Source organism: Sphaeramia orbicularis, chromosome 12 (assembly GCF_902148855.1).
Source record: "Sphaeramia orbicularis chromosome 12, fSphaOr1.1, whole genome shotgun sequence".
Taxonomy (NCBI): domain Eukaryota; kingdom Metazoa; phylum Chordata; class Actinopteri; order Kurtiformes; family Apogonidae; genus Sphaeramia; species Sphaeramia orbicularis.
The window spans coordinates 19,283,339-19,311,103 of NC_043968.1; the positions used below are offsets into that span (position 1 = coordinate 19,283,339).

The 27,765-nt window shown below is 38.2% G+C and overlaps 1 protein-coding gene across 3 annotated transcripts; it reads left to right on the forward strand.

Moving 5' to 3' along the window:
- LOC115429206 (multiple C2 and transmembrane domain-containing protein 1-like) lies at positions 1-27,626 on the forward strand. Of its 3 annotated transcripts, none has more exons than XM_030148478.1 (16): positions 1-120; positions 6,521-6,688; positions 6,801-6,931; positions 11,828-12,014; positions 12,174-12,267; positions 12,380-12,482; positions 12,780-12,882; positions 15,645-15,746; positions 15,837-15,911; positions 19,566-19,685; positions 22,832-22,942; positions 23,028-23,081; positions 23,167-23,276; positions 23,477-23,586; positions 23,672-23,769; positions 27,359-27,626. In XM_030148478.1, exons 2-16 carry the CDS (start codon positions 6,620-6,622, stop codon positions 27,428-27,430), a joined length of 1,539 nt encoding a protein of 512 aa, XP_030004338.1. In that variant the 5' UTR covers positions 1-120; positions 6,521-6,619; the 3' UTR covers positions 27,431-27,626. The 3 variants fall into 3 exon arrangements, with proteins under 3 accessions (XP_030004338.1, XP_030004339.1, XP_030004340.1); XM_030148479.1 differs by having other exon boundaries at positions 3-120; positions 6,524-6,688; XM_030148480.1 differs by lacking the exon at positions 1-120 and adding an exon at positions 4,741-4,748 and having other exon boundaries at positions 6,524-6,688.
- Positions 27,627-27,765: the final 139 nt, after the last annotated feature.

The window sequence follows — 27,765 nt, forward strand, 5'->3', positions numbered from 1 at the left end:
ATACCTGTGACCCTGGCTCTGAAGGACTCCCAGCACCCAGATGAGGACCTGGGCACCCTGGAGCTCAACGTCACCCTCACCCCAAAAGACAGTCCCATAGAGGAACGACGGGACTCAACGGTACTCTACATTTTATTATTTTGGTCTGTCTCACTTTGAAAAAATGTGAATCCAAAGACTTTTTTTTCAAGTTGTCATGTGATATTGTGTTTCTTTGCACCTTCCTTTATCTTCTCTATATTGTTTCATCTCTCTATCTTCTTTTTTTATCTTTGGCATGAGTGTTATCTGTCATTTTTGATGCATAAATATATAAAAAATTATGAAGCGATTATGTTAAATGTCTTACTTTGCTGTCAACTCTCTAGTCAAGTATTATCGTATCATATCATAGAGTATAATTAAAGATTAACAATGTAGAAAATGAGCTGAAATACAAAAGAACATCTGACATACTACGCTGCTGTTCAGCTTTTCTTCCGGTCAGTAATGATCCTCTGTGCTGCGTCTGTGTTTCCTGCAGCAAAGTGAGCTTAAGATGTATCGCTGGAAGCCCTATGTGAATAAAGTGAGTCTGGCGGTGATTAGGATCTTAATAATGTCCTGTTTATCCCCGTTCAACTCCTCTTTGCTTAGTGCAGAGCGTTTCCTTATCTGTTGCCCTAGATAGCAGACCTGCATACTGCCATCTAATGGAGGGAAACAGACTTTTTACCATATTATTATTTCAATAGCCTTTAATATTTACTTCCAGTAGGTTTCTTGGATGTTGTAGTTTTTGACATTGTGTTAGTTTTAAGGTTTTGGTTTCGTCTTTCTTAGCAATCCTTATGAATAAAATAAGAGCATTAATTATAGAAACGGCAGCTTTTCCCTCAACACTAACATCCATGTGGCACCGATCCCAAAGCTGGCCTAATTCTTATTCAAATTAGCTTTTAATAAATGCTACTTGAATGACTGTAGGATGGAAGCAAGAGTGGGAGGAATAATTCAGTTTTATCCATAATTATTCTAAAATTCATTCACTATTTAACTAAATGTGCTCTAAGCAGTATATATATTTAATTAACCATGACACAGACGACTGTGAGGAAGAGTCACTGTAACAAAGTCATAAAAATACCTACAAATGAACAACCATCGTCAAATAATTCCCAGATGTAGTAATGTTACTTTAATTGCTCAGCATCAAATATAGACTATGTTAGTGATTAAATGATGAACAAAATGCACAAAACAGAGTGAATGAGGGAATATTTTAGATTCAGCATATCAATGACAGAAGAACAAAACCTCTAAACCTGTTTTTTTTCAAGCAGGATGTTTGCAAAAAGTAATATAGTCCAAAAATGATTTATGTATATGTATAATATATGTATTATTTATTGGTTTTTATTACCAAATAGCATTTTGCAAAAAAGTTTTCTCAACAAAGTGCATTTTTCAGTTAAAGGTTTTATTTTTGCCATACAACTTGATAAACAATTTTTATAGTTTTCTTTTTTTTTTTTTTTAATATAGTTTCATAACCTTTTGGAGAAATAACACTGGTCAACAACAAATTTATTGTTTAAGTTTTTTGAGCTGGTTTAGGATAATTTTGGTGTGCTGAATCCAAAAATCACATTAATTTTGCTCAATCAGGTCAACTTTCTGAACTATGCTACATATTGGCTTTTTAACATTTTTGCTTACATTTATGGGCATTTTCACATCATATGATACAAAATTCTTTGATATTTCTTGCAATAAACGAATTCTGAAGATTTTACTTTTGCCAATTTATGATTAATATTTTTTTAATATTACAGGTGAATGAAATGGCTTCAACTAGAAGATTTTGCAAAAATAAGCCTGATGTATTCTGCTACATCTGCGGTGAATACACCATTGTACCTAACAGGAATCCTGTTAGAAAATGATTTTTTTTCTCTTAAAACCTATTTTGGGTGAGAACTATATAAAAAATCAACTGATAAAGTCACAAAAATGTAATCAATTTTGTGAGAAGATAAAATTTTTCAAAATAAAATTAGCAAAAAAACCTGACCTGATTGAGAAAAACAGATGTCATTTTTGGATTTAGCGGTGCAAAATGGTCCTAATTCAGTTGAAAAAACCTAGACAACTTGCAAAAAACATTTTTTGTAATCAGTGTAATGATTGTTTTAGAGGTCATTTAAAAAAAAAAAAGTGCATTTTTTTTCTCCTAATTCCATTTGTTATTAAATTAAATGTTTCAATTTTTCTTTGCTGTCATACTACATTTTTGCAGGATGTGTTTCCTGTTTTGTTTTATTTCAGCATTTAAAAAATAATCTCCAAATGTATCCTCAGCACCTAGAGCTTAAAACGGCCTGTCTCATTTATGTTTTATTCCGTATATAAATTAATCATACACAGGGAGGAAGAGTCAGAGATAAATGTAGAAGAGACAGATTAACAGAGACAAAGAGGAGGGATGAAAATGTGAGAAACTCAACAAATAATAAGAGGAAAACACAGGGTGAATTCTGACATGAAGAGAGGAGGAGGAGGAGGAGCTCAGATGGATCAAAGTGTAATTAAAGTTAATGAGAACACCAGCAAGACCCTAATTTAGGCCGTGAAAAATATTCAGCAGGTGGAGAGCATTTTTCACAGTTAGAATCTATTTTCAGATGCACTTTATTCCTGGGGCCTAATTAAAATTGGGCTTGAACAGCGTACCTCCCTCCCATAGTTAAGTGAGCTGCTGTGATGTAGAACACACTGTAGTGGTCCCACAGCCCCCTCTAGTGGCAAAGAAAACCTGCAGCACAGCTGATGTGCAGTTCATTTAAAGGTCCAGTGTGTGAGATTTAGGATGATCTTTTTGCAGAAATGGAATATAATGGTCATCATTGTGTTTTCATTAGTGTATAATCACATGGAAATGATTTGTTGTGTATAGTGTGTTTGCTCTTATAGGAAAAATAAGTCCCTCCCCTTCCAGTTATACTTCACTTTGGAAAAAAAGTTGTATTATAGTCAATGGCAAAAGATGATCAACTTTTTTTTTTTAATCCTTTTTTAAATTCTGCCATCATTTATACATATCAAGGTCAAGGTTTATTTATACAGCACACGTAAAAACAGACATTACTGCCCCAAAGTGCTGCACAGAATCATAAAACAGAATAAAAGTAAAAGACAATAAATAGAAAAACAATAAACAGAATGTTTGGGTCTGTATGGGTTAACATCCAAATGGGTCATATTTGATGATCATGAAAAGCTGACAAACTGTATTTTACCTGATTTATTTACATGTAGTGATAGGGTTAATTGATCAAAAGTTAGTAGGCCTGTAACAGTACACAAAAGTTTTGGTTCGGTACATTTTCGGTTTAGAAAGCCACGGTTCCTTTTTTTTTTTTTTTTTTTTTTCAGTTCGGTACGAGAAGAAAGAAAACTCCTCAAAATGTCTTTAATACATTTATGAATTTTTGAAAAATTTTCCCCCAATTTTTGGACATAATAGAATATTGAAAAACAGGAATATAATTCTGCTGCTATAAATCAAATAGAAAATAAATGAATTAATATTACTAAATGTATTTTAAACATTAGTATTGCACTTTTCCCTGACAGGTAGTTTTGAACAAACAACAAAAATCAAATCACAGTTCTGTCAGTTCACAATCTGCGTAAAAATACCAAAAAAATTCCACATGAAGTGCAACATTAACAAGAGGACAAACTGGTATTCTGTTTAAACAAACTGAAGAGCAACTTTGACAACAAAAAATTAACCAAATATTTTTTTAGGACAGAGAACAAACTGTTTAGGACACTTTGTGTACATGTGCGCACGTGCAGGGTGCGATTTGTCGGGGGGACGTTTTTTTTTTTTTTTTGGATCGGAGCCGGGGGGTGTCCATAACTAACGTAACTAACGCTGGCGTGAAACGAAAGTGAAACTTTATATACTTTCAACGTCCAACTCCGGGTTCTATTCCTCTGTTATACAGTCTATGTGTGAGAGAGAGAGACAGACAGAGCTAGTGTAAGTGTTTTAGAACTACCGTAGTTCTTAGGGGCCAAACAATGTCCGTCTTATCACTGTCTCTTTCCCTGTTGTTGTCTTTCACCGGGATCTGAACTGATCCAAACGGGGCTGTAATGATGGTGGAGGGTCTCCAGTCTCTTCCTTCCAGGTTCACATCATATTTGTTGTTGTTGTTTTTTTTTTTTTACCTTATATCAGCTGCTATTTCGTATTTCGGGTCAATGTGTGCGTCCTTCAATATGTCCGTGTAGAACTTGCGCGGATTTAAAGTTCCGCATCAAACACAGTCTTTCATTCGTTTTTCTTTTTCTCAACATACTGTGCTGTTTTGGTACAGCTGTGTACGAACCGAACAGGTGTGTACCAAAACGTTTGGTGTACCGTTACAGGCCTAAAAGTTAGTAAACATTTTAGATCAGTAGATAGTTCTGGCTGACCAAAAACACTAGCTCTAGCACTACTTCAGCAGTGGGGGGGGGGGGCATCCACTAGTTATAATCTGCAAAAATCACCACTAGATTTCACTAAGTATCACACACTGGACCTTTAAGAAAAGACACCTTTAATGGTTTTACTGTTTCTTGCCTTAGAAGAACTTCATCTAGTGAACCCCTTAGTATTATTACCCCCCCCCCCCCATCGATGAGTTGAAATAATGTCTTTTAATGTATATTCAGACTATGCTGCTCAGGAGATACTGGAACGATCCACCAAGGTAAATGACAGAAATCCTCATCTGTGCGCTGTCTGGCCTCATCGTGTGTGTGTGTGTGTGTGTGTGTTCTGTATTTCCATCTGTTGTCAGTACAGTTGACTCCCTGTCACTGTGTCTAACTGTTCTGTTTAACATGTTTCCCTGGTTTTGCTCAGTCTGACATTGAACTCTACACCTTCCAACAATGAAAGAGTTCAACACAGACGTTGCGTTGAGGTCATGTATTCATGCGACTGTAGCTGCTGTGGTTTGTGTGGTTGTGGTCACTTCACCCAGCACTGACTGGGGCTCTGTTCTTCAGATTAGACTTCACTGATCTGTCAGTGTTCAAGATTTTATATTAAAGCTGCACCAATATATATTTAACAACTGAATCTGACTTGTGTGATGTCAAAGAAGTCACTAATTTGATCACAGACATACCACAGTTCTTATTTGTGGAGTGTTTTACCGTCTTTTTAAGTAATTTTTTTACAAAAGAGTTTGAGATATTGTGGCTCACGAATCTATAAAATATTATGTTCCTACCATGAAAATTGCAAAAATAGACAATAATTTACAGAAAAAAACCTCTGATAAACTCATTACCTGCCTGTAATAAAAGGCATATTATAATTTAGATACAATTTTTGACACAATCAGCAGATAAGAATCTGATATTTGTCTCAAGATTTGGTAAATCACTAGTTAAAACATTCCATGTCTGTGGATTATAAATGACATGCTAACATCTTCGCAGTAACTTTGGTTCATAGCTTTTTCAGCTGCTCCAAAGTATTAATGCAGTTTTTAACATCAGTACACTGTGGTTTAAATGAAGACATCATAGAAAAGAGAGTTTTAATCCATGTCATATATTTAAGATATATGATGAAATATCGCAATAGATATATTAGTGCTGTCAAACGATTAAAATCTTTAATCAGATTAATCACAGGGTTGCTGTGGATTAATTTCAATTAATCACAATTAAAAGGCATTCATTTGTAATCTATATTAATCGGGTTTCATTTTGCATGCACAAACGGACTCAAGAAAGAGGGGAAATATATATGCACTTAACGTGTTTATTAAACACCTTCAACAGTTTCAACAAAAACAAGTTGAAACAGCTGTTTCCGTCTTGTTTTTTTTTTTGTCCTCATATTTCTATCCAGAGGGCCAACGTGCTGTGTAGTGTCTTCCATCTCTATCAGCTGGTTCTGCTGTCTGTCACTACCAGATCATCTGCCCATTTGTTCATGCGTGACGCTAACTCTACTTGGACAAACTGACCCAAATGCGTTGGCAGAGACGTTCAGAGTCATTCTGTGCTGCAAATGGGTTAATTGCTTTAAAATTTTTAATCAGATTAATCATGATGATGGATTAATTTGTGTTAACATATTAATTTTGACAGCCCTAAGATAAATGTATGAGATGCAAAGATTTAACTACCAATCTGAAGCATAGTAGCTCAATAATCAACTGATTTATAGACCATTCTCCACTACATGCATTCAAAATATTTCATATAAAAAGAAATCACTCTCATTTTACTCTTTTCTTCCATTATCTAAAGAATAATCATCATTTCTCGACATGGTACTAAAAATAAACAGTCATAAAATGATTTCTTGCATGGTTTTGAACATGTTAATCTGACAGTTATTCTTGATAAAAAGCTAAATCCAACATATAACATCTGCACGTTGCATCAGTATTCTGTGTTTGGAAACAGGGCCCTATCTGACGCCTGTAAAACGAAATGATTTAAAGCTGTATTTTCTCAGCAGCAGCAGTCAGTGCGTCTCTCTGAGCTGCATCGTAAAGCCCAGCTGTGGCGAGGGATTGTCAGCATCGCGCTCATTGAAGGTCGGAATCTGATTCCCATGGATCCTAATGGGCTCAGCGACCCGTACGCCAAGTTCAGACTGGGACACCAGAAGTACAGGAGCAAGGTACGCCCACACGGAGACCCATGGTGTCAGCATGGACCAGTGTCATCAAACCTCTGATCTGCGTGTGTGTGTGTGTGTATGTGTGCGTGTGTGTGTGTGTATGTGTGTGCAGACGGTGCCAAAGACACTGAGTCCACAGTGGAGGGAGCAGTTTGATCTGCATCTGTATGAGGAGACGGGGGAGGTGTTGGAGATCACAGTTTGGGACCGAGACACAGGACGGAGAGACGACTTCATTGGACGGTCAGTGGGTCTGTGTGTGTCTGTGTGTGTGTTGAAATATCTGAATCAACATTTGTTAACCCTTTGGTATCTGACTGTATTTTGGCTGTTTTTGAATACCTTAGATTTTTCTGTTTAAATCTGTTTACATTGCTTTGTTTGGTACAGTTTTTCTCAGCATATCCTCACCTGTGTGACTTTACATGTATTTTTTTCATTTGACATGCTGTATTAACACACTGAACCTAAAATCACATTAAAAAATTTCCAGTAGGAAAAGCTAGATTCGTAATTGTTTTTCATCAAAAACATGAACGTTATATACAACTGTTTATATGAAAATATAGGCCATGTCTTAAACGTTTTTTTTCGAAAAACTATAAACAACTATTTACAAAACAATCTGGTATCCCGATATGGTGCCACAAAATGGTCAATGAACCATTTTTATAACTCAGAAAACTATATACAACTAATTATAAAGAACAGTGTGGTGTCACAAATCAGCACTTTTCCACCAAACACAGAGGCATATTTTGGTTTCTTTTTTCTTCATGCAAGCATTGCCTTAGAAGCCATTTTTTGCATATCTTTCTGTATTATATTGATGACAATATTGCTGAAAATGATGTTTTTATTGTGTAGCATAAGTCTGGTTTTACTCGGCTTTTCAACACAACAGACCTCACAGGAGTACTTAGACATCTGCACTTTCTACACAAGTTGAAAGTAAGACTCAGTGAGGCTCCGTCTTGCTGCTACATCATGTTAAATTGGTCATGTGATTTGGACACAAGGGTGCATTTAGGGACTCCTGAGGGTTAAAGTGACCTATAAGCTGGGACAGTGTAGTGATGTAGTAGTGAACACTTACCCCACACCTGGAAGGGTCTAAGTCAGTGTTTTTCAACCTTGGGTTGGGACCCCAAACGGGGTCGCCTGGAATTCAAATTGGGTCACCTGGAATTTATAAATGGAAAATAAAAATAACATAAACATACTAATAAAAAATATATGGTGAGTTGAGAGAGACAATCCCAATACATAAAAGACATGACAAACTGTGAAACTGAAGCACTGTGGTACTGTTTATCTGTCAAATGTTCATTGTGGTCGGTTTCAGATGCTGCAGCTCTTTCATAATTTGTAGTTTGAATTATTGTTTGTTCAGTATTAATTGTCAGCCTTGTAAATCCAAGCTGGACTGACTGTACATATCCTGACCAAGGAAAATCAAATTCTCCCTTTGTGCAGTAATCTACACCTGGTTTTTCTGCCTCCATCCATAATAATATACATTATATAGACTAAATGTTATCTGAAATGAACATTTACTGTATTTGCAACATAGTATAGCAAACTATTACATTAACAAATTAATTTTAGCAAAAAAAAAAAAAAAAAAGTCTCAGTTTTGAATGTCTGGGGTTGCCAGAAATGCGTGATGTTAAAATGGAGTCACGAGCCAAAATAGGTTGGGAACCACTGGTCTAGGTTCAGGTCTTAGTCGGTGTAGAGCCCTCTCTCTTGAGTTTCCCTATTTTCTCCACATATTTCTCTACAAATTTTAAAACAAGCATAGGTTAATTCTCCCGTCGGTGCCTTTGACCACGGTGTTGATGAAGATCTGGAGCTGGTCCCTGACTGCTGGTCTTCACTGGCAGCTCACTGCTCCTAATGTGTGCTGTGTGCTAATGCTAATGCTAAGTACTGTGTGTGTATTATGGGAAAAATGCAGACTTATTTCTAGTAAGAAGTTATTTAAGATGAAATACTATATCCAATCAGATGCTTCCACTATCCTTGCATCATAATCTGTTCATCTCCTCGTTTTCATTTACCAACAGTCACAACCAAAATTGTGATTTCACCTTTCACCTTTATCCAATAAAATATAATCAGTTCATCCTTGAGTCTGAGTAAAAGTTTGACATTCTATTATGGCATTCCTGAAATATCATAAGAACAATGAGAGAATTTTTGCGATATTATGTCAAGCTGCATCTGAACATTTTAGTGTAGACCAGACTACTGAATACCACCTAAACTTGGAAACATTTGGAGTTATCATTTGTACCTTTACCACCATGTACTTACTCTGAGATGCCATTTTTAAGGCATATGGTAACATTTTAAAGATATGAATTGTAACATTTCCTTATTTAAGTATCTACCGTACAACAGGCCTGTTATATTTTTTGTTGACTCATGAAATCTCACATAAAATGTTTCCTAGAGGGTTCACACTTACAGAAACAAACCATTTTATTCATAGCATCATATCCTCTTTACTCTCATGAATGATTGATATGATTTGAGCCGATGACTGTATGTAACTAAATTTCGTGTGAAAAGCATTACTTTGTAAAAAATGAGTCACCTCAAATACTTTTTTTTATCTAGATAACTCCCACACTATCTCTCTAATAGTAATTACTTCAATGTATTTTGTTATTTTGATTGAGAAGCATGTATTAGCTTAAATGATAACTCTGAACTAAAAATGTGGAAAACTTGGAAATATGAAATAATGACAGACATGACGCAGACATGAAATGGAACATTTAGATAAATGGGTAGAAAACATATGAATGTTTGTTGACTTGATTAGACTATGAAGAGTGTTACTTGAATCACTGATCAACTTTATTTCACAGATGAAAAGAAAATTAAAGCCGCCAGCAGCACTGAAAGGCCCTCGCCAAGGGGCATGTCCAGTACTAGTGTGTCCATCATTCAGCAGGTGGCGCTCTAGCACCAAACTTTAATGTCTTCTGATGAATGGGTGTAGGCCTGGGAGATTAACAACAGATTCAAATTTGAGCCAAATCAGTGTTCATATGTCAGAACTGATGCAGTTTTTGCAAAAGTAAACTTTTAGGGGGCGCTAGAGTGTGAAATTTCAATGTCTTCTGATGAATAGATGTGGGCCTGGGACATTGACAAATGATTCAAATTTGAGGCAAGTAGGTGATCATATGTCCGAAATGAGGCAATTTTAGTAAAATTAAATTGGTAGGGGGTACTATGGAGCCAAATTTCACATTTTCCCAATGAATGGGTGTAGGCCTGAGAGATTGACAACTGACTCAAATTTGAGCCAAATCAGTGTTCGTATGTCCGAACTGATGCAATGTTTGTAAAGGTATGTTTGTAGTGTGAAATTTCAATTTCTTCTGATAAATGGATGTAGGCCTGGGAGATGGACAACCGATTCAAATTTGAGGCAAATTGGTGTTTGTATGTATGAACTGAGCCAATTTTCGTAAAGGTAAATTTGTGGGGGCGCTATAGTGCGGAATTTCAGAGTCTTTTGATGAATAGGTGTAGGCCTGGGATATGGACAAGTGATTCAAATTTCAGCCAAATCGGTGTTCGTATGTCCAAACTGAAGCAATTTTCGTAAAGGTAAATTTGTAGGGGGCGCTATAGTGCAAAACTTCAGATTTTTCCATAGAAATGGACCTGGGAGGTAGATGTGTGAGTCAAATTTGAGCCAAACTGGTGTTTGAATATCCGAGGTGAAGCAATTTTTGTAAAGGTAAATTTCTGAAAAAAACTTTGCAAAATTTGTGACCTCGTTGCACAAAAATGGTGACACCAATCCCAAAAATTTGGCTAACTTTTGATGCCCCACTTCTCTAGATACTGTACACCGATTTTGAGCTCATTTGACCAAACACTCAAGGAAGAGATAGTTAAAATACAATGTCAATGAAAGTGCTGCAATTCGGAAATTTCAATCCAACATGACCGAATTGCGGTTTGTTTAGGGGCGTGGCCATAATAATATTTTTTGTTTGTCTCCTGACAATGAATCTGTGTAGGCTTGAAGGCTCGTTCAACAAAAAACAATATTCACACCCAAGGCGTAATGGTAGGATCAGAAAGGGACAAACATCCAGGAATTCACACAAAGTTGGATTAAAAACACAGCTGGCTCTCCCGATGCTCCCCTCCAAATACACTGATGTCACCGCTCACTCACCCCAAAACCTCTACAAGAATCAAACCCCAGGTCAGTTGTCATATGTTTCTGTGTGTTTAAGACCAAAGAGCTTATGCTTTGATCTGCCTGGAATAAAAACACAGAGTATAAAGGAAGACGCGTGTTCTTTGAGCAGGACTACATGAGCCACGTACCAGCACAGAGGAAAGCTTACGGCTCTGGTAGAAGGAGATGAAGGAAAAAGGCGTTCGCTTTCAGATGCAAGGCTCCGTGTTCACCTGAACACCGGCCTGGTCATCTACAGATGTACAGGAGGCAGCTGTTGATCTGAGGAGAAGACTAGTGAATGACCCCACGCGCCTGACCCCGACTGGGCGTGGCCCAGTGACTCCCATTCATTCCAAGCAGATGTAAATATGTGGTTTGTGTACATGACATGTACATGTTCAGAAAGGTCTCACTGCCGTGAATATGAATATGAGTGAGTGGCGACAATGGTGAAAGGCGACCGCGTCACTAGTGATTTTGTCCCCATGCGCCCACTGCAGATTCAATAGGTGTTACTCGGCTCGGGCCTAATAATGTCTACTTTTCTTGTTCTTACATATTCTTATGTAAGAACTGATGTTATTTTCTTATTAGCAAATGAATTGAAATGGATACCTGTAAAGTAGGAAACACACTGCAGCTTAGAGAAGACTTTTATTTTTATTAACCTTTATTTAACCAGGTAAGTCATTAGGAAAACAGTCTAATTTACAATAACAACCTGGCAAAGGCAAAACCTCATGAGGGAAAGGGGATGGAAGGGTGGGCGGGGGGGGTGGTGTTTGGGGGGGGGGGGGGGGGGGGGGGGGGGGGGAATCACAGAACGCACAGTCACAACAACATAAAAATGACAAATGACTTTGAATAAAAGGCTAAGAATTAGATTTACAGCTTTAAAAAAGTCCTGTGTTTGTTTTCAGGTGCCAGTTGGACCTCTCTACTCTGTCCAAGGAGCAGACTCATCACCTGGAGCTTCCTCTGGAGGAGTCGCGGGGATACGTGGTGCTCCTGGTCACACTGACCGCCTCATCCCATGTCTCCATCGCCGACCTGTCAGTCACACCGCTGGACGACCCACAGGAACGAGCAGAGATACTCAGACGATACGTAAGCAGCAGCTTTAACACCAGGATGAAAGGATGAAGAGGATGGAGGAATAAGCTGACAGTAAAACACCCTCTTCTCCTTCTTCCTCTTCTTGTCCTTCTTCTTCCTTTTCTTCTTCTTCCTTCTCTCCTTCTTCTCCTTCTCCTTCTTCTTCTTCAGGGTATATGGAAGTCTCTCTCTAACATGAGAGATGTTGGTATTGTGCAGGTGAAGGTGATGAGAGCTGAAGGACTCATGGTTGCAGATGTAACTGGTAATCAGAACACCTCTACATGTCACATGTCTGCGCAAAATTTGCTGTTGCTTCCTCAGATTTAACAGACTTTTTTTTTACTGCAATGCTAACGTTCCTTCTGGTTCCACAGGTAAGAGTGATCCTTTCTGTGTGCTGGAGCTGAATAACGACAGACTACAGACTCATACTGTTTACAAGAACCTCAATCCAGAGTGGAACAAAGTCTTCACTTTGTGAGTGAACGTCAGCCAACATTTATCTTCCATGTTTCATGTCCTTTTGTGCCTCACCTTTTATCCCAAACTTTTGTCATTACATTTAGCTTTCAATGCCAAATATTAATCAAAGTTTTTGAGCCAGAGTATTAGTTGTAGTTGTAACAAATGTGGATATTTTTGAAAGTACATTATGGAAAAAATAATTGAATTCTTTAAATAATAGGCATTATTAGAAGTAGGTCAATGCTAAATCTGATAATGATGATGATGTGTGTTATATATTATTAATTGTTTGTTGTGTCTGTCTTTCAGTAATGTGAAGGACATCCATTCAGTGTTAGAGGTGACGGTGTTTGATGAGGATAGAGACCGGAGCGCTGACTTTCTGGGAAAAGTAGCCATTCCAATATTACGTGTAAGTATGAAACTTGCTGCTGTATGTGTTAGCACTTGTAACACTTTTTTTTTACCTGGTATATTTTAATGAATACAGTTGAACATTAAGGTTAGTTTTGGTTGTAATCATTCCACTGGTTCATATCAGTCATCGATTTACCTTCATTATGCACTTTTACTATAAGATATTGGAGATAAAATTCACAGTAAGTCAGTTTTGTGTCATCTTTACTACTCAGAGAACAAAAACATTTGGTCATCAGAGTATTTTTATTGACACACTTAAATCAATTGTAAGTCAGTCTTTTAAACTAAAGTCAGCTAAAGTTTTCATGTACAGCTGAGTGAAATGGACAAAAAATGACATATTGATTTTTTTTCAGTGTTATAGACAGTTAATGGTTTTAATTGATTATTTTCTTTCTCCAAAAGTTTATGACAAAAACATCCTTCTAAAATACTAAATAACAGTATTTGGGTCCGATCAAGCAAAAGTGAGCATCTACATGAAAAAGTACATTTGCGCACATCATTTATCAAGTGGGCTCATTTTTTAGCTACAGGTGTCTATTTTATGGAACTGTTATCCTTTTTAAAATACCACCTGTAGAAAAAATTTACAACCAATTTTATGGATTGGACTTTTTACACCATAGTCATAGCTTGAATTTGACACTAAAATTATACATGAAAAATTTGAAAATTCATTCAGTCTGTTGATTATATAGATGATTGTTAAGTTTTAAGTATTATTTTTTTTTTATAATTTTGTGAATAATATTCATATTTATGAGTTTTAACATTTGTGAGTTGCTTAAAAGGCCCTGTCCACGTGTTACTACAAAAATACCAATTTTTAATTTTGAAATTACTTATAATTCAGATATTTGAGTGAAACTTTCAGAAAGTAATGATCTTTTGATACATTTTGGGAGATACGTACAATGGTAGAGTCATCCACGTGTTACTATGGCAGCCTGTCCACATGTTAACACATTCTAATGTTAATAAAATAGACACTTTTCAATATTTTACTCCAAAATGTATTTTCAGCATAGTTGAACATAATATCGAAAAGGTTTTGTCCTACTTGATATCAATTTCTGTCGAGAACCACGTTTTGAATGTTTGCATAAAGCTTAAAAAATTGATGTCTGTTTCAAGTCTACGTGTTACCGAGCAGTAATTTGACATTTTTCACCTAAAAATTTTACCTCCCCAAATTTTGTTATACATAATGTTAAAGTGCTTATAAATACCTACTCAAATATGTATAATACATGCATATAAGTTACTCTGCTGACATGACAGAGACTGTTGAACACCAAATGTGTCCACGTGTTACTGCTTGATCGGACCCATGAACTTTATTAGTATATAAGTAAACAGGTTGCATTTGGAAATTTTGTTAAGTAAGAAAGGTCTCCAGTGGAATGATCGTGATTGTGGAATTTAGGCATTTTTTACCTTGATTAAATAAAATGAAATATGCTGCCGAGCCCAACTTTAAAGTGAGAATAATATTTTTGTAAGTTGTTAAATTTGACTGAATCTGCAGCTTAACCCTAAAGCTTTTCAGCTCAGTCCAGACAAACCTTGTTTATCATAATTGGGTCATTCATTTACAGCTTTTTAATATGAATAAAATAACAATCAATGAAGGAAAGGAAACATTAAGAGACATTTGGGTGTATAAAATCATCAAATCAATAAGTAATTAATAAACTGGGGGGGGGGGGGGGGGGGGGGGTGTCTTTCTGGTGTTGCATGTTCTCCCCATGTCTGCGTGGGTTCTCTCCGGCTTCCTCCCACCATCCAACCAAAGACATGCACTGATAGGTTAATCGGTTAACCTAAATTGCCCATAGGTGTGAATGTGAGGGTGATTGTTTGTCTCTATGGGGCCGTTTACAGGGCGTAGGATTCAGTCGACTCCGGGAAGATTTCATCGCGGATTAGCCTTCTGTTAACATGGAAACAGTGCCTAGAGTGCCTGAATCCGGAAACTTTTGATACCAGGGTCCAGGGTGGAATGTTACCGACACGCTCCGCATTTCTGCTCCGTGTTAATGCGAATCGGAGCGTTCCGGGGTAAAATATGACGTCACCGCATGCGCGCGCAGCCAAGAACCGCTAGTTAACCCACTCCAGGCCAGTTAGTGGCAGTAATGCGCCTCCAAGCTGGTTTGCCAGCCTCTATGACACAATAAAGCTGCACAAAAAGAAGGAACAACCACAACAACAATGGCCGGTTTCAGAACAACATACGTGCTGCTAACTGTGCTCAGCTCGTCTGTCCAGACAAAGAAGTCCTGCGTCTTCGTACGACCACTCGCCATTGTTGTTTGTAAATAGTGTTGTCCGCCTCTTCTTCTTCTTCTCCTCATTTAAAGGCTGTCTAAACCGGAAATCGTTTGTGCGCAGGCGCGTGTTTTACCGCCACTGTTTCACTACAGCTCTACATCGCCAGCTACTGGTCTGGCATGGCCACTACAGCGTATTCAGCCGTCCTCGCGGACTCATGTTAACGCAGATCGTTATCATAGCGGCTTCGTCTTAACGCGGAATGATTTTATAACGCAAAGGAGAAATCTTTGCGGCGTGTTGCCGTGTAAACGTACCCTAAGTGTCAGCCCTGTGATGAACTGGCGGCATGTCCAGGGCATACCCTGCCTTCGCCCTTAAGTACCTGGGATAGGCTCCAAGCGACCCCCGTGACCCTGGTGAGGATAAAGCAGGTTCAGAAAATGAAAGAATAAAAAAACTTTTTGTCTCTGTCAGATTCGTAACGGTGAACAAAAGGGATACCTGTTAAAAAATAAGCAGCTGACAGGTCTGACCAAAGGCGTCATCTACTTAGAGATCGATGTCATCTACAACACGGTGAGTGTGGCTCCGTGGGAATACAGATGTCACTTCAGAATGATGGATCTGAAACTCGCTTCTTTGCTGTAACTGTGTTTTTGTCCTCAGGTAAAGGCTGCTTTGAGGACGGTGGTCCCTGCAGAGCAGAAGTACATAGAAGAAGAGCCAAAAGTCTCCAAGCAAGTAGGTGTTAATGTCAGAAATGTTTTATGTTGTGCAGAAGCTTGAACAAAAACCAACATGTTTCTGTTCAACGTCACTGCAGAAGAGCGAGCTACTTTATGCAGGTCACACATTTAATCTTTAATGAGGTGACATTCAAGGATGTATCTAGAGGCATAAATGAATTTTCATACGCAGTAAAGTCAGAAGGTGGGCTGCAGAGACCCTCTGACCTGCTGTGTTGCATGAGCTCCACCTGGAGAATTCTCCTCATGAGGTTTATTTGTGTTTCCTGTTTATTCAGAGTGACTCTGTAATAGCATGACTTTGCAAAATTCAGTAACAGAAACAAAACAGTAAATGGTCAAAGAATGTTTATATCAGCAGGTTCTTAGACAAACAGGGCTGAACATATTTGGTCTTCACTGGCATTCAGCCTCTGGAAAACTATCACTGTTATTCTAAATGATTCTGTCTTACCTTAAATAAATTAGAGCTAATCAGTCATTTATAGAAGTTGACTTGTTTTTTTGTTATTCACATCTTAAATTTGCTCTAATCAATAGGGTTATGTTAGTACTGGATCACATGAATTATTTATAAGCTTAATATAATAGGGTTATATCCTCCTGAAACCCAGTAAAATGTAAGTTTTGGCTTTTTTACTTTAAATATTTGCTGTGAGTGGAAACAGCATAATGCAACAGTTTGTCAGGTACATTTTTAATTTTTTTTTTTTTTTTTAATGTCTTTTGCATTAGTGGGTCTCCCAAGGATAGGTAGAGTAGTATTTCTACTTTCAAAGTTAAAAAAAAAATTACCTAAAATGATCATCATCAATGTTTAGAATAAAAGAGCTCTGAATTTATCCCAAAGATGCCAATGTACGGGATGGCAGACATACGTTTAAAGGACAGATTTATTAAATATTTATACAGATAGGCAGAGGGATTTAAGTGACCACTAGAGGGAGTAGTGAGTCATTCTGCCAATGTCTCATAGTGTAGAAAACCAACACCACAGTGCCTTTGACCAAAGTGTCAGAAAGTGATGAGACGGGACAAGAATAGCTAAGAAACAAGTTTAAAAGTCAAAGCAAATTACACATTGTCGTCATCATCAGCCTGGTCATCGTCATCAGGTTTCACAGTGTCTTTCAGGTCATTGCTTTGGTTTTGTCAGCGTGGGTTTGGTCACTCTCACTTTCACCGGCATCTAGCAGGCAGCTGTTATCAGCTATTAATTAAATAGATTAAACCACCACATGCTAACCAAACAGTACACACACCTACAGTAGTTTTTAATATAGTGGAGTATGAGCAGTACACCACATTATTTCCTTCCTTAGATACCAAGAAGAAGATAACAGCCCAGTGAATATCAGCCTAATCACATGAAGAGACTCACAAGTTCAAATCAATGCTAGATAAGAAAACATTTCCCTACAATGCGTCATACGTGGTTTAACGGTCTTGTATATAACAAACATGGACAGAGACTAAATAAATAAATAAAGTGGTGCCAGGCAAAATAAACCTGCCCCTCGCACATATTGTAGCTTATTTTGGTATCAATCCAGCTGACGTCATCATGTCTATGCATGTGCTGATGTCAGCATATCAAGCGCCTCTATACGTGTGCCAAGTTTGAAGTAAATTGAAACAAAATTAATATTTTATTAGACATTTAAAATTTTGTCCATTATAAGTAAATGGGGAAAAAAAGATTTTAAAAATTTTTAACTTTGACCTACTTTTCCCAAAATGTAATCAGATTTACTCTGGGTCACTAGCAATCTATAAACAAAATTTGGTATGAATTCAACCAATAGTTTTGCTGCTACAGTGTTAACAAGCAAAGAAGCAAACCAACCAAACCAAAAACAATACCCCTTGCCTCTCCTTTGTGGGCGGGGTAATAAATAAGTGGTCAGTGTAGATATGATGCAGAAATAGAAGCCCTTAATATGAAAAGTAGTTAGCATGGATTATTACATAATTTACACTGAAAGATATAAAAGAAAAAAGGTAATCTAAAAATTTTTGAAATGAAAATGCAAAAGTAGCATAAAAATGATGGAGACGTTTATGCATCTAAATCTCAGTGTGGCCCACTAAATGTATAAATTAGACATTAAAACAAATAAAAGTTGGTTTCACTGTGATGTGTTTCCAAACATGTGATAATAACTCAATAAATAAACCTGTAAAATTCTCCATAAGGATCAGTGTTATGTTGCATTTGGGGAAATGTTAATAACACCTCCAGACACACACTTGTAGCTTCTACCCCGTGGGGTGGCCTCCTGACTGTTTACAGTGTGGTTTGATGAGTGTGTGTGAATCATACACTGTGGCCTTCGCAGTCAGATCTCAACCCACTTGAACACCTGTGGGAGATTTTAGAACAGGATGTTACACCAAATTCTCCAACACCAAATGTTTTATTTTATCTCTGTTTTTTATTTCTTTATTGCACCAGGGAAGACATTTAGAACAGATAAAGTAAGGATAGTTGATCAGACAAGAACGAATAATCTGCAGAGTCAGTCTGAGATGACCATAAATAAGCCTTTAAAACTGTTAACCAGGAACAAAACATTTACAGGTATCATTAAAAGGTCCGTAAACAGCTGAGACTGAGACATATGAATCAGGTTTTAGTGTTTTTTTGTAACAGATTCCAGTCAATAGCTGCAGCAGACTGGAAAGTGAATGAGCCCTAGGATGAGTTGGATTTCAGGGTGTGAACCAGTGGATATTATGGTAAATATGCAATAACAGGGGTGTGTTTACAACAGGCTGTTTGGAAGTAGTTGAATACAACACAACAGATGGTGTCAAGAATATGAAGTGTTCCTTTGCAACTCTGTCTGTAGATTGCATCTCCTTAAAATAAAGAAGGCAAAACCTACCATTTCAAAATACATTTTGTGGTAGAAGTAAAAGAAGTATGATTTTTGTGCTCTTTGCTTGGTGACATAAGACTTTCGGGGTCAACCAAAACACATAACTTAAGTTTTATCAGCATTTAAAGATACATTGAAATTCATGAAAAATTTTGCATTTCCAAAAACCTATGTTGACAAAGCTTTATAGATATAGATATAAATAGACATAAGTAGGCAAAACAAATTCCAGATCCAATATATGGAAATCAATCAACCAAAAAAAAAGACAACAAATATCACACAAATGTATAAGAACTTCATTATGGTTCTTTAACAATACATAATGTTCAAAAAGGAGTAGGAAGAAGCCAAACTTATATTGTCGTACCCCAGTTTTACATGACTTGGCTAATCAGCTAATGTCTACGGCCCTAATCATTATCACAACATTAATAGTAGCATGTAGCATTTTTGATTGTATCATCAACATAAAAGTGAGTTTTGAGTGTTGGTAAAAGCATGCATAATATGATACGTGAATATAAAGAACAGAATGGGGTCAAGTATTGAGCTCTGGGGAACGCCTAATGACATTTGAAGGTGTTTTAGAGATGGATCGACTATAGAATCCATACCAATGATCACATAGTCGAATGTCACCTGTTGGACAATGTTGTTTTTTCCTTTAGTCTCCAGTCTGTAGCTGTGTATCGAATACTCCAAAATTATCTTCATTTCATTAACGGTGAAATCTTGATTTAAATGACGTAACTTGTGTCTTTCAGTTGCTGCAGCAGAACTTTAACCGTGTGAAGCGGTGCATCATGGTCCTGTTTAGCTACGGGACGTACATCAACAGCTGTTTTGAATGGGAGTCTGCACAGAGGAGCATCATCTCATTTGTGGTAGGAATTTATAATATGTGCACATTGACAGGTGTTTTTTTTTTTTTTTTTTTTTTGTGATCACCTTTATACGGAAGCGTATTGCATTCACAAAAAAAAATAATTTCGGCTCTGTTTTTCTGAATTAATGAGATAATTATCTCATAATTACGGGAAAAAATAAGTTAAAAAAAAAAAATCGGCGCTGTTTTTCTGAGTTTATGAGATACTGTTTCCTGAAAAAAAAAAAAAAGCTCTGTTTTTATGAGTTTATGAGATACTGTTTCCTGAAAAAAAAAAAAAAAGCTCTGTTTTTATGAGTTTACGAGATACTGTTTTCCGAAAAAAAAAAAAAAAGCTCTGTTTTTATGAGTTTACGAGATACTGTTTTCCGGAAAAAAAAAAAAAAAAAGCTCTGTTTTTATGAATTTACGAGATACTGTTTTCTGAAAAAAAATAAAATGTGTCTGTGTTTCTCTGTCAGTGGGACAGTGGTCCCTGGTCCAGGCAGGAGCTCCTTCTATCTGTGCTGCTGAAAGCCTCTCGGGGGAGCGTGAAGTTGTTTCCGTTCTCGTAACCGGTTCCGATTACGGATCATGGAACTAGTTTCGTTCACAGAAATCAGAACCAAGCCCCGCTTTGTGCACGGATCAAGCCCTTCAAGCACACCGGCGCTCGGAGCCTGTAACCCGGCTTCCTGACAGGGCACGACCGCGGTGATGGGAGTTGGCATTAATGAAGTCAAATAAAATGACATTCACCAGCATTAAAGAAAATATACACAGCAGAAGAGTGCAAATGTGGATTCATTTATTTGTCGGACCTGATGGAAAGCATTAGTCAGAACTAGATCCATGGAGGAGCGGCTTGGTGTACCGGTTCGTCCCCCCTCCAATAACTTTCCATCAGGTCCAGGTGGACAGCTATCCGCTCCCCGGTGTGTAAGCCGGACTGGAGCGGGTGGACGGAGCAGCTCAACTGTCAGAACAGCGGCGCTCGGAGCCTGTAGCCCGGCTTCCTGACAGGACAGGACGCGGTGATGGGAGTTGGCATTAATGAAGTCAAATAAAATGACATTCACCATGATTAAAGAAAATATGCGTCTTGGTGTCCCGGTTCACCCCCCACCCCCGGACAGCTTTCCATCAGGTCCAGGTGGAAAGCTAGGGGGGTGGGGGGTGAACCGGGGCACCAAGAGCTCCTCCACGGATCTAGTTCTGACTAATGCGTTCCATTAGGTTCGACAAATAAATGAATACACATTTGCACTCTTCTGCTGTGTATATTTTCTTTAATGCTGGTGAATGTCATTTTATTTGACTTCATTAATGCCAGGACCTGGAGTACGCTGCTGACACCATCCTGCTCAGCACATCCTACAGTCAGCTGACAGATGCTCTGGGCAGTTACAGTGAAGAGGTACAGAAGCTTGGCCTCCAAGTGAACTGGACAAAAACCAACCTCACGCATGTCAGTGATGGGCCAGATCCACCTCCCTTGCAGCTTAGTAATGACATTGTAGAACCTGTTAAGAGCTTTGTGTATCTGGGGTGATGACAGACAACAGGGACCTAAAACCAGAGATTACCCGCAGAAGAGCCCTGGCAGCATCAGCTCTGCAGTCTCTCTGGAAACCACTGTGGCGGAACCAGACCATCTCACGCAGGACGAAGCTCCGGATCTACAACTCTGCCGTCCTCTCCATCCTGCTCTATGGCTCGGAAACATGGTCCTTAAACCAGACTCTGGCTGCCAGAATAGATGGCTTTGATAGCAGGGCTCTCAGAACCATCGAAAACATCAGGTGGACCCGGCGGGTTTCCAATCAGGTGCTTGGAGCCCGCACACGCCAGCCCAAAGCATCCAGCCTGGCCGCGCAACGTCGCCCCCGCTGGTTCGGTCATGTCCTCCGCCTCCCTCCTGACCATCCAACAAGAGCCATCCTTCAGTTTGACCCAAAGGCCGCAGACTGGAAACGACCACAAGGCAAGTCCCTCACCCGATGGCTCGACGTCATTGCAGGCGACCTCCAACAACATAGAGTTACCATGTAGGACGCAGAGCAGCTGGCACAGGACCACCAGCCATGGAAAACACTGGTTCACCTGGTCGGCCCAATGCACCGGGACATGACACCCGCCCCATGGCAGGAGTCCTAGTAGTAGTGGTAGTCATTAATGCAAACTCCCATCACCGCGTCCTGTCCTGTCAGGAAGCCGGGCTACAGGCTCCGAGCGCCGCTGTTCTGTCGAGTTGAGCTGCTCCGTCCACCCGCTCCAGTCCGGCTTACACACCGGGGAGCGGATAGCTGTCCACCTGGACCTGATGGAAAGTTACTGGAGGGGGGACGAACCGGTACACCAAGCCGCTCCTCCATGGATCTAGTTCTGACTAATGCTTTCCATCAGGTCCGACAAATAAATGAATCCACATTTGCACTCTTCTGCTGTGTATATTTTCTTTAATGCTGGTGAACGTCATTTTATTTGACTTCATTAATGCCAACTCCCATCACTGCGGTCGTGCCCTGTCAGGAAGCAGGGTTACAGGCTCCGAGCGCCGGTGTGCTTGAAGGGCTTGATCCGTGCACGAAGCGGGGCTTGGTTCTGATTTCTGTGAACGAAACTAGTTCCATGATCCGTAATCGGAACCGGTTACGAGAACGGAAACAACTTCACGCCCCCCCGAGAGGCTTTCAGCAGCACAGATAGAAGGAGCTCCTGCCTGGACCAGGGACCACTGTCCCACTGACAGAGAAACACAGACACATTTTATTTTTTTTCAGAAAACAGTATCTCGTAAACTCATAAAAACAGAGCTTTTTTTTTTTTTTTTTTTCGGAAAACAGTATCTCGTAAACTCATAAAACAGAGCTTTTTTTTTTTTTTTTTCGGAAAACAGTATCTCGTAAACTCATAAAAACAGAGCTTTTTTTTTTTCAGGAAACAGTATCTCATAAACTCAGAAAAACAGAGCTTTTTTTTTTTTCAGGAAACAGTATCTCATAAACTCAGAAAAACAGCGCCGATTTTTTTTTTTTTTAACTTATTTTTTCTCGTAATTATGAGATAATTATCTCATTAATTCAGAAAAACAGAGCCGAAATTATTTTTTTTTTGTGAATGCAATACGCTTCCGTACCTTTACGACCTCTCCTCTACCGGCAGCTGTTCGTGGTCGTCGTGTGGAACTTTGAGCTCTACATGCTGCCGCTGGCCCTGCTGCTGCTGCTGCTCTGGAACTACTTTTTCTCCTCCAGCAGAGATACAGCTGATATGGTGAGAAATCAAGGCCAACAGAGGTATTTATTGTATTTCAACCATTGTATCAGATAGATATTTGAAGTCTTCTCTGTCACTGCAGTCAATGGAGGCCATGTTTGAATGGGAAGATGAAGACGAGGACAAAGAGGATAAGGTACAACAGCTGCAGATTCATTTCTAATGTCAGCTATTGTGCTTTTTCAATCAAAAAAATATATTACTCTTCATCTTTTTTGCAGGACTCAGAGCCCAAAGGCTTCATGGATAAACTTTACGCCATCCAGGATGTATTTATTAGTGTACAGACCGCTTTGGATGAGGTGGCATCGTATGGAGAGAGGATAAAAAAGTTAGTATCAGTTGTTTTTTATGCTCTTTTTCATTCTCTGAGATGGTGAATGGAGGTGTGTGTCGTGTTTTTCTATCTTACAGGAGGTCACTGGTATAATTTGGTCTATTTTGACATGAAGGACATGGAGGCCTACATGTAAAAGGTGTTATTATCTGAATATTAAGGCCCGTTTTCCATGTGTTCTCCTTTCATTGCAGCACAGTAAACTGGACAGTGCCTTTTCTAACCTGGTTGGCAATCACTGCCTTATTTTTGGCCACAGTTCTACTCTACCTCATACCTATAAGATACCTTGTGCTTGCATGGGGTGAGTCCTAAATTTACGCTAAATACTAATTTCATACTGGTGAGTGTGTGTGTGCATTGTAAATTGTTCCCCTTTAAATTTTAAGGTGTGAATAAATTTACCAAAAAGCTTCGTGATCCATACATGATCGACAACAACGAGCTGGTCGACTTCCTGTCCAGAGTGCCCTCGGACGTTCAAGTGGTGAGTAGGAAAGTGTTAGAATGTAAGGCATGTGGAGCACACTGGATAATATGTCATATTAATGTGAAACACATACTGTCAGTCACCTAAACAAAAGTACACAAAGAAGCAAACACACTTAAGACATTTAGAAACACCTAAATATATCGACTCGATGTAAAAAAAAATAGAATAAAAAGGAAAAATGTTAATTGTAGGTACAGTCTACTCTCGTTAAACCGCCCGCCGTTATACCGCCATTTTCGCTCACCGCCGACCAAAACCATTGCACAAAAATCCCCAATGCATTATTCCATTAGCTACCGCCATTTCCGCCTATCGCCATCCGCCAGCCCAGTTCCATGCACAAACAACACTTATACCATTGATTTCCCGACCGTTATACCGCCGTTATACCGCCGCGGCACCTCCGAGGTGCGCCGCGGAAACCGGGTCGAAATGGCTCTTTGAGTGTTAAAGGTTGCCGATCCCTGCCTTACAACATAACAGAATCAAGATTTATTTAGAAACGCAATTAGAACGGGTTAACGGAGGCAGCATAGACATCATATAGTAAAGACATGCACATTATGGACGCAACCCATTGTAACGCCATTTTCGCTATACCGCCAATTTGGCCGTGAACGGAAGTTGGCGGTATAACGAGAGTAGACTGTATTTTGAACCTATATTATAGTTTATTTATTTATTTATTTTATTTAACCTTTATTAAACCAGAAAGTCCCTTGAGATTAAATCTCTTTTTCGAGGGAGACCTGACGAAGAGGCACATCAGTACAATACAAATGAACTAGCAGAGTATAAAACGTACATACAATTAAAACAACTTACATACAGTTAAAAGGCATAAAATGGCTAAAAACATTTTTTTTAAAAACTGTAAAAATTATGTGGTTGGGTAGAAATTAAAATCAAAATAGACAAAAACTTTGTTATTAATTTAGATAAAAATGTCCAAATGTCAAATTTTCAATTCAAACTCAATTATTTTTTTAAATCTTGCTAATTATCATATATTTACTGTAATTGTACACTTGCCTCTGCAGGTTTGTTTGTTTCTCTGTCCTTAAGACTCTTAGGATTACATTAATACCTAAGGGATAACTTACAGTGAACACCTACACCACCCTGCAGGGGTTTATATCACAGACTCTCTGCACATTATCCTACTGTTACATAAACAAATCAAATCAAAGATATTGTAATTGATTTGATTGACAGTTTTAATGCTATGTTAAACAAAATCCACCGTATTTTACAATTAGATTTGCACGCATAACATAACAACAGCATGTGATACAGACATGAGACACCTTACAAATCTAAATGACAATTAGAATCAAGTATTTGAAAAAACAAAACAAAACTATATTTATTGATATTAAAGATTTACAGTCATAACTAAAGGCTTTGGCAATGGCACAAGCTACTTCAGATCTACTATTTCAGATTAGTTTCCATGTATACTGAAGAACAACTGTAAGCATGGCTTTCAAAGATTTTATTAGCAAATACTGCACATTAATGCAAATATTTCAAACAGTGTGAAACTGCCAAACAGAACACTTCATAATATCTTGGTAATATTAGGACCAAACTATACATATTTTTTTGTGGAACTGTGCATGTTTCACACCGTTCATTCTGCAGTTGCAGTTTCATTTGACACAGTGGAAGTGTTTAACCCTTGTTCCTCATTTTAAATTAGATGGAAGTTTTTATGGTGTTATTAGGGTCAAAACGGTTTTCATATCACAAAAGATTCCATAGAACTATTGTATGTTAATGTTGTTTTCCATCTTTGACTGTGTCTTTCAGGCTACGTTCAGACAGCAGGTCTCAATGCACAATTTGGATTTTTTGGTGAAATCCGATTTTTTTTGTGTGTTCGTTCATATTACTCATTAAATGCAGCTTCTTTCAATTTTGAGTATGAACCCTGAAGTGACCCGCATGCGCAAAAGAGGTCCTGATGTAATACATGACCACGCAGACGCGCACTTTGTTTACCGAAGTAAATATGGAGGGATGCAGAATTGTGACGTTTGTCGCATATCAATGACGTAAAGGTTGGATAAATGTGACCTGGTGGTTCAGACTGAAGTCGCATTGCAAAATATCCGATACATATCGGATTTAGGAGCACAAATTATAGTGACGTGGGTCGGATTTGAAAAAATCAGATTTGTACTGTTCAAACTGTCTTTAACAGATCCGATACAGGTCACATATGGGCAAAAAAATTGGATTTGGACCACATTTGCCTGCAGTCTGAACATAGCCTTAGATAACTTCAGTCCTTATCCTAACTATCAAACACTTAATCAGTTTATATTTTTCATATTTAGCCTTTAAATGCAGCTTTGTTCACCCAATAACTCAATAAAACCAGACATATTAAATAGATTAGTTTTTTTTTATATATGATTGTCTGGGATAGGTCATCGGTGTGATGCAATAGACTGTGTTGTCAGTGGGTTTCAGTGGGTTTGTCTTGTGGGATTTTAAGAAAATCACCACTCTGAGAAATGCTTTGTTTATTTCAAGGCCTTATTTGTGCACAGATAAGAGTTCACACAGCAACCAAGGACAGTCAGGGTGTGAGGACAGAGCTCTGCCGACCGTCCAAAAGGAAGACGCTTTTATACCCAAAGGCTGCTCTGTCAGGCGTTTACTGCATGTATTATAGACATATGATAACTAGAACAGTTCACACAAAGGATGAAGATGGCATCTTATGAGGAGAATATCACCTGGTTGATACAAAGAACAATCACACAACAGGACATACAAAGACCAGAACAGATTAAGACAAAACTAATCAGTAAGAAGAACACAACTGGGACACACAGTGGGTATAGTTTGGATACAGTTTATTCTCCCCAGTTTTAACCCATAAAGACCCAGTGCTACTTTTGTGTAGTTTCCAAATGATTTTTTTCTCTATTTTTAACATTTCTTAAGTGATTTGTTGCCATTTATTATAAAATGATCCTCTGTATTTTGCATTTTTCCAGTGAAGATCAGGTATTTTCCCATAGTTAACATACCGATCGTATAGATGTTTATAAAAGCTCAGATTAAAGTTGAGGGTTATTCATCAAAAAACAGAGAAAACCGAAGAAAAAGTGACTTTTTCACTAACATCTATCATTAACTGAAAATAAACCAAGTGTCTCCATCCACTGTTATTGATCCAACTCCATGGGTTTTACTGGTGAATCAATGCTGTAGAAGGTGACGGTGTTTCCATAGTAACTACGGAGCCCCTGAACGTCCAAATGGGTCATATCTGATGACCATGAAAAGATGACAAACTGTATTTTACACCAATTATTTACATGTATTGATAGGATTAGTTGATCAACAGGTATTAAACAGTTTAGCTCAATAGATGGTTTTGGTCGCCAGTGGATGTTTGGGTCTTTATGGGTTAATTCTCATACCTGAAAAGAAAAAAAAAAAAGACATAAGCTCACTAAAATGTATTAACACAGGGCATATGACCATGAGGAACCAGGGTTAAAAGAAGTACTATTGTGCAGATGGCAGTGTGTTTGCATCAGTGTGTGTTGTTGTTGTTGGACAGATGCAGTACCGTGAACTGAGGGTGGATCCAGGACAAAGCCCCAACAAACGCAGAAGGACCAACCCCAGCTAAATGCACAGCCATACGGATAATCAATCCTGTTTGTGAATGCACCAAAACAAACAGTAAACACTGTAAACTATATTATTTATATATTTCTTGTATATTTTGTCTTTAGAGGTATGTTGTTTTTGTGTTTTTTAAAGTTGTGTTATGGTGGGAAGACACAGATTTATTTTCTAAATCTTGTAAAAAAAAAAAAAAAAAAGTTTAAAAGATGTTTATGAGGAAAAAAAAAAGTTGTTAATTATGGAACTCATTTATTTTTTTTAAAAAATCACTTGGCAGGATGATCCTGAAACTAAATGTGTTGATAATGTATGTTATGAATGCACATGTATGTGTTA